The sequence below is a fragment of the Pezoporus flaviventris genome, unplaced genomic scaffold, assembly GCF_033815535.1.
Source record: "Pezoporus flaviventris isolate CSIRO_AGI_PZ_B2104156 unplaced genomic scaffold, CSIRO_AGI_Pfla_v1 ptg000026l, whole genome shotgun sequence".
NCBI classification, from domain to species: Eukaryota; Metazoa; Chordata; class Aves; order Psittaciformes; family Psittacidae; genus Pezoporus; species Pezoporus flaviventris.
In genome coordinates, this window is record NW_026892574.1 from 3,224,720 (window position 1) to 3,239,705 (window position 14,986).

Below are 14,986 nucleotides of genomic sequence, written 5' to 3' on the forward strand. Positions count from 1 at the left end.
ACTGTTGTTGTGCATGGAGCTTACCTGGCACGAACACTGGCGGGACACTCCCTGTCCCTGTGGGAGCTGGGCTGAAGATGAGGGCCCTGGTCCCTGCTGCCACACAGACCCTGCTGGTGCCACCATGGATGTCACCCTGAGGCCTGCCTCTTCCCAGTGGGCTGTGGAGCAGGATTTTGTTTTGGCACACAGTCCCATGCAGGTACAGGGGGCTGTGTGTCCTGTGTGGGTACTCCGACACTCTGCACCATTCACCTGGGGCTGCTGGGAACCACCCGCCCGAGGAAAAGAGCAGTTGCTACTGTGGGATTTAAAATTCCCTAAAGTAGCCTAAATCTATTTCAGCCTAATAAATCTATTTCAGCAAGAAATAGAATAGCCAGGCATGGGGTAAAGCAGCCACTGCAGCAAAGGGAAGCTTCACCAGCCTCAGAGGGGTGAAGGAAAATTCGCGGAAGAGAATTCATGGCCTCTCTTTGTTCCCCCTCTTCCTCCTCCTCTTGGCGCATGGAGGGAGGCCCCTGGAGCTCCGCGGTGCCGCCTTCATGCCGGAGGTTTTGTCCCGCCAAGGGGGGAGCTCCCGGGAGCGATGTTTTGGGCTGATTTCCCACAGTTTCTGAAGAACTTTCCCACTTCCTTCTGTAGTGCCCGGGGATGTCGGAACCGCCGATTCGAGCTGCGACCCGACGAGCACAGCTCCCAGCCTGCCCGAGAAGGTGCGTTGAAGGCGGGCGGTCCCCTTGACTGAGCCGCCCGTACCCCCGCGCGGGGCGGTCCGGGGCGGAGCGGCCAGGAGCAGGAAGCGGGTGGAGGGCCCCCCCGCCTGCAGTGCTGGCCATGGCGGCGGCAGGAGCGGGAGAGCGTGCGGGCGCGGCGGGGCTCGGGGGCATGTCTGCGCGGCCGGCTCCCTGCAGGGAAAGGTGTTGCTGGTGGTCAACGTGGCGTCGCTTTGGGGCACCACCACCCACGACTTCCTTCAGCTCGGGGACCTGCAGCAGCGGTACGGGTCTCGCGGGCTGCAGGTCCTCACCTTCCCCTACAACCAGTTCGGGCGGCGGGGCTGGGGAGCGGGAGGAGCCGCCCGTCCGGCGGGGCTCTCACGGGCTTCGCTCGGGGCGCTTTTGCTTGTGTTTTCCCTAGGAAAATGCGACGAACGAGGAGATACTGTTGTCGCTAGAGCATGTCCGTCCTGGGAAGGGGTACAAGCCCAACTTCGTCACGTTCGAGGAGTGCGAGGTTAACGGGAAGGACGCGCACCCTCTCTTCACCTTCCTGAAAGAGGCGCTACCCTTCCCGCACGACGACCCCTTCTCACTGATGACCAACCCGCAGTACATCATCTGGTCCCGTGTGCCGCAACGACATCTCCTGGAACTTCGAGAAGTTCCTCATCGGCCCGGACGGCGTGCCCTTCAAACGCTACAGCCGGCACTTCGAAACCATCAAGATCCAGGATGATACTGAATTGCTTCTGGAGAGGGTTGCCAAGTAAAGCGGAGCACCGCAGCGCCCGCTGCTTAGCTTGTTGCACGCCTGCCTGTGCTTCTCACAGGGGGCTGCTGCTCTGGCAGAAATCTCAGTGTCTCGTGCAGATTTTGTGTTTGATGGTGCATCTTCCGAATTCTTGAAGTGTACCTGATGTTTTTAAAAGCTGCATGTGGATGTTTGGGAAACTATGCTGGGGAAAGTTACGTTACATAATGTAATGTAACGTTGTTGGTTTTTTTATTATTTTATTTTATAAATGTGGAAACCTGGTGGTTAGGAGACTTGTTTGCTAAATAGATAAGCTCAGGGACCGTCCCCTTCCTACAGCCCATACATTTGCTAACCTATTGGGTGTTTCATAGAGAGAGATGGGCACTTCTCTCTGCAGAGTCACTTCAGACCCATCAGTGGCAATATTATCCAGCGTTTAATATGCAAACATTTTTGTGCTCTTTTCCTCTTGCAATAATAAACACAAATAGTAACAATATTGTCTGTAACAGACAGTTTAATCACAGCAATGTGCTCAGGATCCAGGAAGAGAAGGTGTTAGGCACCAGAAGTCCTTGGGGACTTTTATTACTGGAAACCGGATCTTTGCCAAAATCTGCAAACTCTCTGTAGAGAAAAGACAAGATAAATTGACTCTTAGGATAGGATTGTGCCAGACTTTATAATTTTCAGGAATCTTTTTTTCTTTCAGCCTTACAAGAATTACTCTTACTTCTAACAAGAAGTTACTCTTACAAGAGACCCATGTATGTCGCCCCGTTTTAGTTCATTTTTCAGCTAAAGTCTATTGATCCTTATTGTCAATGCATACAAAAAGAATGTATCGTGTTCTACCTCATCGTGTGTTTCAGGTTGTTTGTATTACTAAAATAATACAGTTTATTTCTTTCATATTCCTTTGGAGCGCAGCGAGGAGGGTTCAGGCAGTAACAGCATATTATTAAGTGCATGGCTCTGCAAAACAGCCTAGACTCTGGTGACTGCCCTTCGTCTTCAAGTCAATGCATCATATAGACATGAAGGATGAAAGCAGGACTTACCCAGTGCCATAAAGGCACAAAGTCCAGGAGGTATCAAGGCTGAGCCCTGGCACAGACACCTCCCCCGCAGGCTACTGCTCACACCCCTGAGGAAGCCCTTTCAACTCTGTCTAGACCTTTGTCACCCATGCCTGTGATCTGCATCTGCCTTCAGGGAGCCCATGGCTGTTGCTCAATCTGCTATTGTCACCTATGGAACTGTGTGTTCAGAAGACACGAACTAATGGCACAAATGCTGAGGAAGCTAGAACCTGGCTGTCACAGATAGGCCTGCAACTGCTGCAGCCAACAGACAGCAAAACCAATCAAAATGACTGTAAAGTCCCACTGGGGCATGCTCTTAAACAAGTTTCTAAAGGTCCCAGTAGCGTGCTCACTGCCTCACCAGTATCTCTGACCAGCGACTGTCATTACCAGCCTGGGCTTTGCAGTGATGCTGATGGGCAGTGTTAGACACCTGACTGCTTCACAGAGCTTCACCCAGCCCATAACGACTGTCACCCTTCTTGTAAAGACACTGAATAGAAGCATGCTGGGACCTCTCACCCTGGGCTCACTATCACAGGGTGCACAAGCACCGACGTGTCCCCTCAGAAAGACTGTCAGTCCCCCACTGCAGACACTCTGCAACCACACCGGACGCTGCCCAGCCCTGCTGTGCCCCCTTTTGCTGCCAGAAGGGCAATTTACAACCATTATGTGTTTTAGTTCAGAAATTATTTGTTTTCCCACTACTGAAAACATTAAATTTTAATTGCTGGGGTTTGTGTGAGGCAAGTTGGAGAGCACAGGCTGGGTGGGTAAGGATGATGGTGAAGCATCCAGCTGATGCTAGCAGAACAACAGAGAGCACCAAAGACTCAACTGTCCCAGAAAGTAGGTGATAAATGAACTGCTTTTGGGGACCAAGAGCTCATTGCTGTGTTTCAGCTGCCAGCAGCAGGCTCTGAGGCAGTTGTGCCCTGCATGGAGTAGCATACCGCACTGGTACCCACGGCCCTGGCACATCCTCTCTCCTGCCACAATGCCTGTGTCCTCGCTGCAACCTTCCAGAGGATTAAACCACCCTGACCACCCCACAAGCAGGTAATGGCTTTTACTTCTTCCCACACCGGTGTGTGCTCTGCTCAATACATACTTGGGTGTGCTTTCTCACCTCATAGTAGAAGCGCTAGCCTGATTGTTAACATACATACAGGAGACCAAAGATTATTGTAACAAACCTCTTCTATGAAGACAGGCTGAGAGAATCAGCCTGGAGAAGAGAAGGCTTCAGGGAAACCTTAGAGCAGCTTTCTAGTACCTACAAAAAATCGGGAGAGGGGCTTTTGACAAGGGCCTGTAGTGACAGGACAAGCCGGGAATGGCTTTCACCTGACAGAGGAGAGATTTAGGTTAGACATTATGCAGAAGTTCTTCCCTGTGAAGGTGCTGAGGCCCTGGCACAGGGATGCCCAGAGAAGCTGTGGCTGCCCCATGCCTGGCAGTGTTTAAATCCAGGCTGGACGGGGCTTGGAGCAACCTGGTCTAGAGGAAGGTGTCCCTGTCCATGGCAGGGGGTTGGAGCTGAGTGAGATTTAATGTCCCCTCCAACCCAAACCATTCTAATTCAGTCCTCGCCTGCACACAGGTGCTTCGGTGTCCTCCCGCTTTGCAGACGCCTGTGTCATTCAGGGGGGTCTTCATCCCTAGCTTTGCTTTCACACCAGTTCCTGTCTGTGCACATGGAGATACCCAGCTCCAGGCACGCTGCAGCACAGAACATTGGGAATCACTGCTGGCTCTGTGCTTGCACAGGGGGTTTGATGGGGGCCACATAGGGCTCAGCTGCTCCTCAAACAGTGCTCTGCATGCAGAAAGTGGCTTTTTCACTGTGGGATACCCACAGTAGGCTGGCAGGGAATGGCTGCAAGGTAGGTGGTACCACAATGCAGCCAAGGACCTTGAGGCTGAAAGCCCCAAAGAGCCAGGACACCAGCTGTGTATTAGTTCCTCCATAAATTCCAACCTAAAAATTACTGTATCCCTGTGGTTCAGTAATGACACATCAGTTCTGGTGCTAGGGCAGGTGCTGTGCTTTCCTCTGTGGTTGTCAGATCCATTTCCCAGTCCCCGACACTAAACCCAGTTCACTTAGTTCATGCAATTGGGCATTTTCACTACAGTTTAGCTACTAAGTTGATATTTACAAGCTGCTGACTTATAAGGCAATGTATTTGTAAGAGATTGTAAGATTCTGGGTGTTTTCTCTACCTGCCTTGACGTAAACACTTCCTTTACAAACTGCAGACTAAATGTGATTCATCTTCCACAGCCTTCTTGATGGGAGCGAATGCCCTGAATATCTAAAGGAATGCCAGGAGATAGTCTAAATTATTGGATTTGTGTTTTCTGCTCCAGCAACATTTTGGTTTCCTGTCTTTGAAGGTTGAGATCAGACACGTGCTCACATTCCCTTCTCTCTTTGGAGATGTTATCTGCTGGGGCTGGTGGTACTTTTGTTGAGCAATTCCTCCCCAGTATCCTGCAGAGAGAGGAGTGGGTTCATGACAGCATGATATGAGCCAGCTTTTGCCCAGTCAGCCAAGAAGGGCAACAGCATCCTGGCCTGTATCAGCAATAGCGTGTCCAGCAGAGCCAGGGCAGTGATCAACCCCTTCACTGGTGAGGCTGCATCTCAAATCCTGAGTTCAGTTCTGGGCTCCTCACTGCAAGAGAGACATTGAGGTGCTGGAGCAGGGCCAGAGAAGGGCAACAGAGCTGGTGCAGGGCCTGGAGCCCAAGTGTGATGGAGAACGGCTGAGGGACCTAGGGGGTTCAGTCTGGAGAAGAGCAGGCTCAGGGGGGACCTGATCACTCCCTACAACTGCCTGACAGGAGGAAGGAGCCAGGAGGGGCTGGGTTCTGCTCCCAAGGAACAAGGGATCAGACAAGAGGAAACGGCCTCAAGCTGCACCAGGGCAGGTTTAGATGGAGCTGAGGAACAATTCCTTCCCCAGAGGGTGCTCAGGCATTGGAACAGGCTGCCCAGGGCAGGGCTGCAGTCACCGTCCCTGCAAGCGTTCACACACCGTGGAGATGAGGTCTTCAGTGCCATGGGTTAGTGGTGGCCTTGGCAGTGCTGGGGAGCTGTTGGACTGGATGAGCCTAAAGGTCTTTTCCAACCTGGCTGATTCTCTGCTTCCATGGTTGGACACAGCCTGCCCACAGCATTCACCTGTCTGCACCCAGCAGCCTGCAGCAGCATTCCCACCACCCCAGGAGTATATAAAGTCACCTGAGCTACCCTCACATCTGGAAGGACTCAAGTCTTCGGAGTTTCACAAGCCTGGCAACACCCAGAGCAAAGGGTGGCTTCAGCAACAAAGCAAGGGCCTTGGGGACAAAGGGGGAATGCTGCCCAGCTCTGCTTTGGGCTGCCTTAAAGCCAGTGGCTCTCAGATAAATACAGCAGCAGCAAAGATAAGGAACCACAGAAAAGATCATTCTGCTTTGCACACCCTTTGCTATTAGTCAAGCTGTCCAAACTAGGACTGGATGGAGGACAAGGCAGGGCTAACCCTGTAATAGCTGCGAGACAATTGCCTTTGTGGTTTTGTGTTAGCTGCTGCCGAGTTGCTTTGATAGGTGAGGGATAGATGGTGCTGATGAGCTACATCTGCAGCGCAGGGGCATGAGCAGCCACAGAGCCGTGAGAGGCGGGGCACTGCAGCAGAACCCAGCCCAGACAACCTGCCCCAAGGTCAGTCTCATGCCTGCCCCCTTTTCTTGCAGAGACAACCCAACATGGAGAACTGCACTGAAGACGACGACATGCGGAATAGCATTGCGCTGTTCCAACTTATAGTCTACATCCCAGTGCTCTCTTTGGGGATCCCACCAAACATGATTGCCTTCCGGCTCTTCTGCTGCAAACTCAAGAGATGGACTGAGACCAGGATGTACGTGATCAGCCTCATAGTCGCAGACAGTTGCATGCTCTTTGCCCTGCCTTTCTTGATGTATTTTCATGAATCATAGAATCATAGAATAGTTAGGGTTGGAAAGGACCTTAAGATCATTAAGTTCCAGCCCCCCTGCCACATACTAGTCACCTGTCACCTTCTAGTGTCTGCAGGTCACATACTGAAACCACTGTCCAGACACTGGCCAAAACCTGTATGAAATGACCATTCCCATCACAGAAAACACTTCTCATCCAAACATTAGATCTGACTGCTTTGTGTCAATACCTTGGCACAGGATCCAGCATAAAAATGGATGAAACCATTCAGGTCACTCGGTTGATCATTTCTGTCCCAGTTTTCTTCGACGGGTTATTTAACGCTCTGACATTAATGGTCTTTCACTGCAAGCAGAGCGCACATCACCAACTTAATCACAGCACACACTGCTTGGTCCTCATTCTGCCTTTTTAAAGAGAGCGAAAGAAACCAGACACAAATTGGGCTTGAACTTAAAAATCATCCATTGCTTAAGGCGGTGCGTGAGTGTTGTCACCCTCGTAGCTGTCGGCAAACACACGGCTATTAACCACCCTTGGAAAGCAAAAGGCTTAGGGTCCCTCTTAGCCCGTTCTCCTTTATGGTGTGCTGTCAGTGCTCACAACAGGCAACACTTACGTGTCCAGGCAAGAGGTGGTCAGCAAGGAAGGCATCTTCTGCTTTCACAAACAGCACAGAGGGCCTTCAAAAACGCTCCTTCCTGTAGGATCCCCTTCTGGGCTTCTGCATCTCATTGGTTACAATGAATGTCTGTCCCAAACAGATGACCAGGAAAATGTTCATTCCTCTGAAGAGAGATGAAGGTTGAGCCGTATCAACCTGGTCTCCTACTGTTAACCCAGAAAGCAAATGACTTACTTGTTCTGCAGCCCCTGCCATGTTCCTGGTTTCTGCCTGTTGATGTGGGGCACGTTGTCCAATTTCCAGTGAGCTCCAATGAAGCTGTCTGCTCTGAAATACAAAACAGTAACACTTTTGTGCCTATGGCCTCATGGAAAAGCCTCACAGGATAGCAAATAAAAACTGCTGTTGAGATACCATTTGCTACTGGCTTATAACCAAAGAACTTCAGCACAATTTCTTCTTCCCCAAGCGCAGAGTTTTCAAATCCAGGAAGGATCACAGACAAGGCACTCTATCAAATAAACTAAACAGCTTCCATGGTGTCAGCCCATCCAGCAGCTGAGCACTGCATAGCTTACTCCTTGTTGGTTTCCAAAACCAGTACGACAGCTGAGCTAAAGCATTTATAGTTGGCATTTCTACACATAGCCAAGCTTGCTGCATATAGAGCTGTATGAAGTGTTTTTCACTTGTAGGAAGCAAACTGAGGCCTCCGCTGTCCATGTTCTAAGTTAAAAAAATTGTTTCTTTTTCTTAAATACAACTTATTCTCTTGACAAATCTTCCCAAGCTGTTGTTTAATTAAGTGATTTATTTTTTCCACTTGCCCACTGGCCTGAGGCCTGTATGGAACATGTAATTGTCAATCTATTTCCAATTTCTTGCTGATTTCTTGTAATAAATTTGCACTGAAATGTGTACCGCGGTCAGAGGAGTTAGTTGCTGGTACCCCAAAACGAGGTATTATTTCACTTAATAGAACCTTAATCACTTGTTTTGCATTATTTGTCCTGCAAGGAAATGCTTCTGGCCACCCTGAAAAAGTATCTGTTGATACCAACAAATATCGATAACCTCCTTTTCTAGGTAATTCAGAAAAATCTATTTGCCACTGTGGTCCCAGATGATTCCCTTTTCCAATTGTCCCTACCTGATTCCTGTTTTCAGTCTTAGGGTTATTTTTCAGACATAGTTGACATTGTTTTGTCACTAATTGCACTATGGTGTATGAATTTCTTCCTATGATCTGTTTGTTTAAATGTTTATACGAGGCATTACTTCCCCATGTAGATTTAGATTAGACATAAGGAAGCTGATCTTCCCTGTGAGGGTGCTGAGGCGCTGGCACAGGGTGCCCAGAGAAGCTGTGGCTGCCCCATCCCTGGCAGTGTGCAAGGCCAGGTTGGACACAGGGGCTTGGAGCAAGCTGCTCTAGTGGAAGGTGTCCCTGCCTGTGGCAGGGCTTGGAGCTGGATGAGCTTTGAGGTTCCACCCAACCCAAACCATTCCGTGCTTCTGCGACGTCCTCAAGTCCCCAGCGCTGCCGGGTGGCAGCCCATGATGCTGGCATGCAGTGCCCTGGGCTCGCTGGCAGGTGAGTGCTAGGCATGGCTCTTGCCCTGGTATTTTGGCTACTGCAGTGGGTGCTGCATGCGAGGACGGATGTGGGAAGAGGCTCTGATCTGGCTGAGGTGACATGATCATGCTGGGACCTGGGCTTCCCATCCAGGAACCCTGTGGGCAGGGACTGTGGCTTTGTCACTGCTGTTATTGCAAAGCAGGGCATCCCCTATCCAAGGAGATTGTGTTGTTCTCTGCTCCCTTGCCACTTCTGCCTAGGACACCCCTTAGCTGCAGACCAGCAGCGCTGCTCTGCCTCCCTTTGGCTGCATGGACTCGGTCCAATGTTTCCTATATTCCAGACTGGGAAATACTCCATGTACTCGGGGAAAGCCTGAGAGGCCCCTTTCAATCCTCCCCTCCAGGGCATCCTCTCCTCAACATGCTATTGATTCCTGAATCCTGGAATCCCAGACTGGGTTGGGTTGGAAGGGACTTTAAAGCTCGTCCAGCTCCAAGCCCTGCCACGGGCAGGGACCCCTTCCACTAGAGCAGCTTTCTCCAAGCCCCTGTGTCCAACCTGGCCTTGAACACTGCCAGGGATGGGGCAGCCACAGCTTCTCTGGGCACCCTGTGCCAGCGCCTCAGCACCCTCACAGGGAAGAGCTTCTGCCTAAGAGCTCACCTTAGTCTCCCCCCTGTCAGGTTAAAGCCATTCCCCTTGCCCTGTCCCTACATCCCTTGTCCCAGGCCCCTCTCTAGATTTATTGTAGGCCCTGTTAGGTAACGGCCTAGTAAGGCCTCCCTGGAGCCTTCTCTTCTGCAGGCTGAGCATCCCCAGCTCTCTCAGCCTTTCTTCACCAGATATGCTCCAGGCCTTAGAGCATCTTTGTGACCCTTTGTAAGCCCATCATTGTAGGATCATAAGAGAATAGAGGCTGGAAGGGACTCCAGCAGGTCATCAGGAACAGGGTCAGAGCAAGTGGTTCAAGACTTGATTCAATCTGAGCTGGAAATCCCCAAGGCCAGAGACTGCACAGCCTCTCTGGGTGACCTGATGCAGCACTTGCCTGAGCCTATGGAAACAAGGTTTCCTTCTCTCCTGGCTGAACCTCTCCTCTGTCACTTTCCCCCATTGCCTTTTGTCCTCCCACCAGGCACCATGGTGAGGAGCCTGGCTCTGTATTCTCCGTGTCGTCCTTGCCGCTACAGGCAGCCAGTCCCTGACAGCCTTCTCCTCCCAAGATCTCAGGTCTCCATCAGCCTTCCCTTCTCTGGGCTGGACAAGCCCAGCTCCCGCAGCCTCTCCCCACAGGCACCGTGATCCAGTCCCTGCCTGTCTTGAGGGCCCATCGATAAACTCACTCTTGCTTGCCAATAGCGTTCCTGAATTGGAGATCTGAAACCTGGATGGAGCATTCCAGATCATCCCTTCCCTTGTTCTCCTGCCATGCTCCTGGTCATACAGCCCGCAATGCTGCTGTCCTCCCTTGCTGCCAAGGCACACGTTGCCTCCTGTCCAGCTCCTGCACACCCAGACCTTTCCCATGGGCTGTTCTCAGCCAGGCAGCCCCAGCCTGTGCCACTGCAGGGCAGTCCCCTGCAGGGTCCCCTGTGTCCCCTGCTCTCCTGCCCAGGACACCCTGAGAGGTCTGCAGCCCCCCCATGCCATCCCATCTCCCCACACCAGCACAACAGCCCCTGCCCTTGGGTTTCTCAAGAGCTCTTCCTGCTCCTGGCATGGAGCAGGCATCCCAGAGCTGGAGCAGCCAGAAAGCTGATTTCATTCCCCTTCATTCCTGCCATGTGAGGACACATCACAAGAGAAGAAGTTGCTGCAGGATGGTTTATTGTGCTTAAATGGAATGAAAGACCTCCATTGACACAAAGTCTATAGGTCAGACAAGGGGGGCAGATACTGAAGTAGCAGGGGATGAAAACTGATATGTCTTTGAAGACAACAACATCACAAGTGGAAAAAGAAAATCAACTGGAAAGCAGAAAAGACAGACTTGGCCTGGCATGACCTACGCTTGGAGCCCTTTGCCAAGGACAGCAGGCAGTGTATGACTGCTGAAACACATCCAGTCACCAGCTTCCTCAGAGCATTCTTGAGCTCCTGGTTCCTCAGGCTGTAGATAAGGGGGTTCACTGCTGGAGACTGCGGGATACAATGATCTAAGACCATGGTCAAAGCTGGAGTCAAGTCACTGAGGACAGAAGGACAAAATTCAAGTTAATATCATAATATTCTTGTAATAGCTGCAAGCTTTGAAATGATACAGACTGGCAGGAAGCTCCCAGTGTATGGTTTGGTGGAAGCTTATCAATTAGTTACTGACTTAGTATACCCAGCTCGTTGATCCCCAACCACTGTTATTTTCATGTATGTATGGGCTCAAGAGGGCTAAAGTGTGCTGGACTGGTCTGAATTGGGCTAAAGCCAGCTGAACTGTGCTAAATTGGTCTGGACAGCTCTGAATTGGGCCAAACTAGGCTGAACTGGGGTAAATGAGGCTGGGCTGGTCAAGCTGGGCTAGACAAGGCTAAACAGTGCTGAACTGGGCTGGACTGGTTGAATCAAACACTGCTCACAACTAAGAGAGGAAATGTTCTGGGACACGGTGCTCTCAGCTCTCTAACCTTAGAGCAAGTTTGTGTGATTCCAGCAGCACAAGTGGAAGGTGAAAATAGATTGAGAAACTTCAGTCAGCTTCAGTTTAATCATCAACTCATTTCTGAACTGTTTTACTTAATACTATAGCACATACAGTTACTAGACTAGGATTTGTAGGTAGAAAAGTGCACATTTTCTACCTTTGAGCACTTGTTTTATTAATTTTTATAGTTTCCCCTCATTTCCTTCTGCTGATTGTGTTGGTTTTCCATACAAGAAAAATACTTTCAAATATACTGTGTTCATTTAATGGGGGCGGGAGGGGTGGTGGGGGTGGAGAAATAGCGGATTACTCCATGACTAATTGAGGCCAGGTTTGTTGCCTGATCTCAGCAGTGGCTACAGCTGGTTGAAAGTCAGGAGTCCTCCCATAAATCATTGCTCTCTATAAAAAGAAACCCAGCAACAGAAAGTAGCAAGAACATGTGGTTGGGGAGAAAAATAGAGTAAAGGGTTTGAAAAATAATGTTCTTTTCTTCAGATGCTTTTCTTGCTCTCTGTTATCTGTAGGCAAGGGTAATCTTCCCTGAAGCAGTCCCTTCTGGGTTATTGTCTGGAAGTTGAGGTAGGGGAGGTTGCATCTTATTTTACGTTAAATATTTCAGGGACTGGCTAAAGAGTTCTGAATTTCACTGCTAATTCTGATGTTACAAAATAGCCGTTACCCTGGAGCTTTGTCTAGCACAAGAAGGTAGGTCATTGTATCTAAGGTTGTATCATAGAATCATAGAGGAGCATTTGGCTAAACAATGTCTAAATGTTTTAAAACACATTATTCTGACGAAATCATGAGTTCTGCATAAAGAAAAGGGTAGAGATATGATCCAGCTGCAGTTGGCGTAGGTGACAGACCTGGAGCTTACTGCTCATTGTTGACTGTTCCAGTTGGTTATTTTATCTAGCATGGAAAATAATCAAGTAAACCTGTACAAGCAGGATACCTGCTTAACAGTAAAAGTAATGATGTGTTTTTACTGCTAAAGAGAATCACTTATGACAAACGCTCTGAGATTCTGCTCTGTCACACTGAAATTTAATGAAGAGAGCTTGCCGCAGTGTGCTCATTGGTGCATTCCAAGAAAGTTAACGGTGGTCAGAGCACTAGTTTTAAGTATTACTTAAAGAGCATTCCTTGTAAGTGTTGTCCCTTCATCTGGTGTTTCTAGCATTTGAGCAGCATCTTCAATGCACCCTCGGACCTAGACAACCTGAGGGAGTGTTGAGAGGCACAAGAGCTCCTAGGCTGATGTGGGTGGGAGCCAGGTTTAGAGCTGGGGTGAGTGTGCAGAGAAAGGTGCAGCAGCAGAGGCTGCATTGGTGGTGGCAGCATGTGAATCCACGCATTAACCCAGCTTGCTGCAGTGGTTTTGGCTGAGGAGAGCAGCCAGGATAAAATGGTACCTTCACAGTCTTTATCTGCAGTAACTGCAGTGTTCCAGGTATGACAGCCTGTATAGCCCAAATGATTGACAGTAACAGCAAAGTGCAGTTTCTGTGAAGCTCTTCTTGAAGTCCAGCAGTTTTCCAGGCCTTCTCAAAACTACTTGATTATTTTTTTCTGTGTGCAGGATGTTTCTCATCGCACCCCAAAGCTTTTCCAGGAGTCAAAGCTGATACAAGTGTTAAAGTTCAGGAGTCTCGGGCTACTGTCTTTACTCCATGCACACCATTAGCTGTGTCCTGGTAATAGCTGCAAGCTTTGAAATGATATAAGCTGGCAGGAAGCTCCCAGTGTATTGTTTGGTGGAAGCTTATCAATTAGTTACTGACTTAGTACGCTCGGCTTGTTGATCCCCAACCACTGTTATTTTCATATATGTATGGGCTCAAGAAGGCTAAGGTGTGCTGGACTGGTCTGAATTAGGCTAAAGCCATCTGAACTGTGCTAAATTGGACAGCTCTGAATTGAGCCAAACTAGGCTTAACTGGGGTAAATGAGGCTGGGCTGGGCTATACTGGGCTGGACAAATCTAAACGGTGCTGAATTGGGCTGAAGTGGGCCAAACTGGTCTAAACTCTCCTGAAGTGGGGTAAACTGTGCTGAGTGAACTGGGCTGGAGTGGCTGAAGTGGGCCTCACTGGTCTGGACAGATCTGAGCTTGTCTAAATGGGTCTGGCCTGGGCTGGAGTAAATTTTGCTGGGCTGTGCTGAAGTGGGCTAAACTGGGCTTGAATTGGCTGATCAGGTCTTGGCTGGGCTGCGGTGAGCTAAACCGGGCTGAATTGTGTTAAACTGGGCCTAATTGGGCTCAAGTTGTCTGGGCTGAGCTGGAGTTGGCTGGGCTGTAAACTGGGCTGAACTGGGTTAAATTGGGCTGGGATAAGCTAAGCTAGACTGGGCTGAGCTGTCCTAAGTGTGCTATGTTGGCCTGGGAAAGCCTAAAGTGGGCTGAACTGTGATGGGCTGGGCTGTGTTGGGCTAAACTGGGTTGGACTGGGCTAAATTGGGCTTAACAGTGCTAAAGTGGCCATCCAAAGCCTGAACTCCATTAAATACAAAATCCTCTCCCAGGGATGCTGCTGCGATGGGTCCGGGAGTTGCTAAGAGGAGCGCCCGGCTCTGCTGGGTGCTGGTACTCAGCAGCCAGGGCACGGGCTCCTCTTGCCGTTGGAGACCGTGACACTGAGAGGCCGCGGGGCACGCGAGTACCTCCGCCTCGAGGGATGGGAAGGGGGGCACGGTCCCCGCTGCATGCCGGGACAGCAGCCCCGCCCCGCCGCGACTCACATCCTCCCGCTGCCGGGCTGCCCCAGCCCCCCTCAGTGCCCCGGTTCCTCGGTTCTCCGCCGAGCCGAGCAGTGTGGTAAAAATTCTGTCCCCGCGCGTGGCAGGGGGCTTGAAAGTGTATGATCTTAAGGTCCTTTCCAACCCTAACTATTCTGTGATTCTATGGCTCTAATACAGGACAGTGGGGGGTAAAGGGGGTTAATAGGGGGGTAACGGGGGTTAATAGGGGGGTAATGGGAGGCATCATCTCATCTCGGAGCCGCTCGGGTACCTACGGGCGGCTCCGTCCTACCGCGTGGCCTCGGCTCCGCCCCTTTTGGGCGGCTTCTGCTCCGCCCGGCTACCTTCGGGCAGAAGTCGGTATTTCTTCACTTTTGCCTTACAAAGTACTGGGAAAGAGGTAATTCCATCACTTTTACCTCACGAAGCAATGGAAAAGAGGGAATTCCATCACTTTTACCGCATAAAGCACTGGGAGGGGGGGGGGCGGGTTATATCGTCGTAACGGCCGCACAGTGCCTCCGCCGCCGCCATTTTTCGTCCCAAGATGGCGCTGGCGAACGTGGTGCGGGCGGAGGCTCCGCTCCGTCCCGTTCCCTCTTCCCGGGACTCGCAGCGCCTCGGGACCCGGCCGGGCACCTCCCGCCCCGGCATCGCCGCCCCCCTCCTCCGGGAGCTGCTGCACGAACCCGGCATCCACCTCCTGCCCGGCGCCACCACCCTGGCCTTTGAGGTACGGACATGGGGGGGGGGGGAGAAACAGAGAGGGACCCATAGAGAGACCCTGGGGGGTGCTGCGACCCATGGAGAGGCCATAGAAACAGTTTGCCAGGCCCTCCCAAAACTACTTGAT

General features: G+C 50.9%; 2 protein-coding genes across 2 annotated transcripts in view; both read left to right on the plus strand.

The window, feature by feature from the left end:
• Positions 1 to 798: 798 nt before the first annotated feature.
• Positions 799 to 1,682, plus strand: LOC133271933 (glutathione peroxidase 1-like). The gene is given in 4 exon segments (XM_061458447.1): positions 799 to 901; positions 904 to 1,056; positions 1,139 to 1,343; positions 1,345 to 1,682. Coding segments are annotated over 4 exon segments (570 nt in total). The 5' UTR covers positions 799 to 837; the 3' UTR covers positions 1,493 to 1,682.
• Positions 1,683 to 6,326: 4,644 nt separating this feature from the next.
• The window catches only part of LOC133271923 (G-protein coupled receptor 35-like), a 58,958-nt gene continuing 50,298 nt past the window's right edge, over positions 6,327 to 14,986 (plus strand). The window contains exon 1 of the mRNA XM_061458443.1: positions 6,327 to 6,541. Within this exon, the coding sequence (XP_061314427.1) occupies positions 6,327 to 6,541 (215 nt within the window). The remainder of the gene's footprint in view (positions 6,542 to 14,986) is intronic.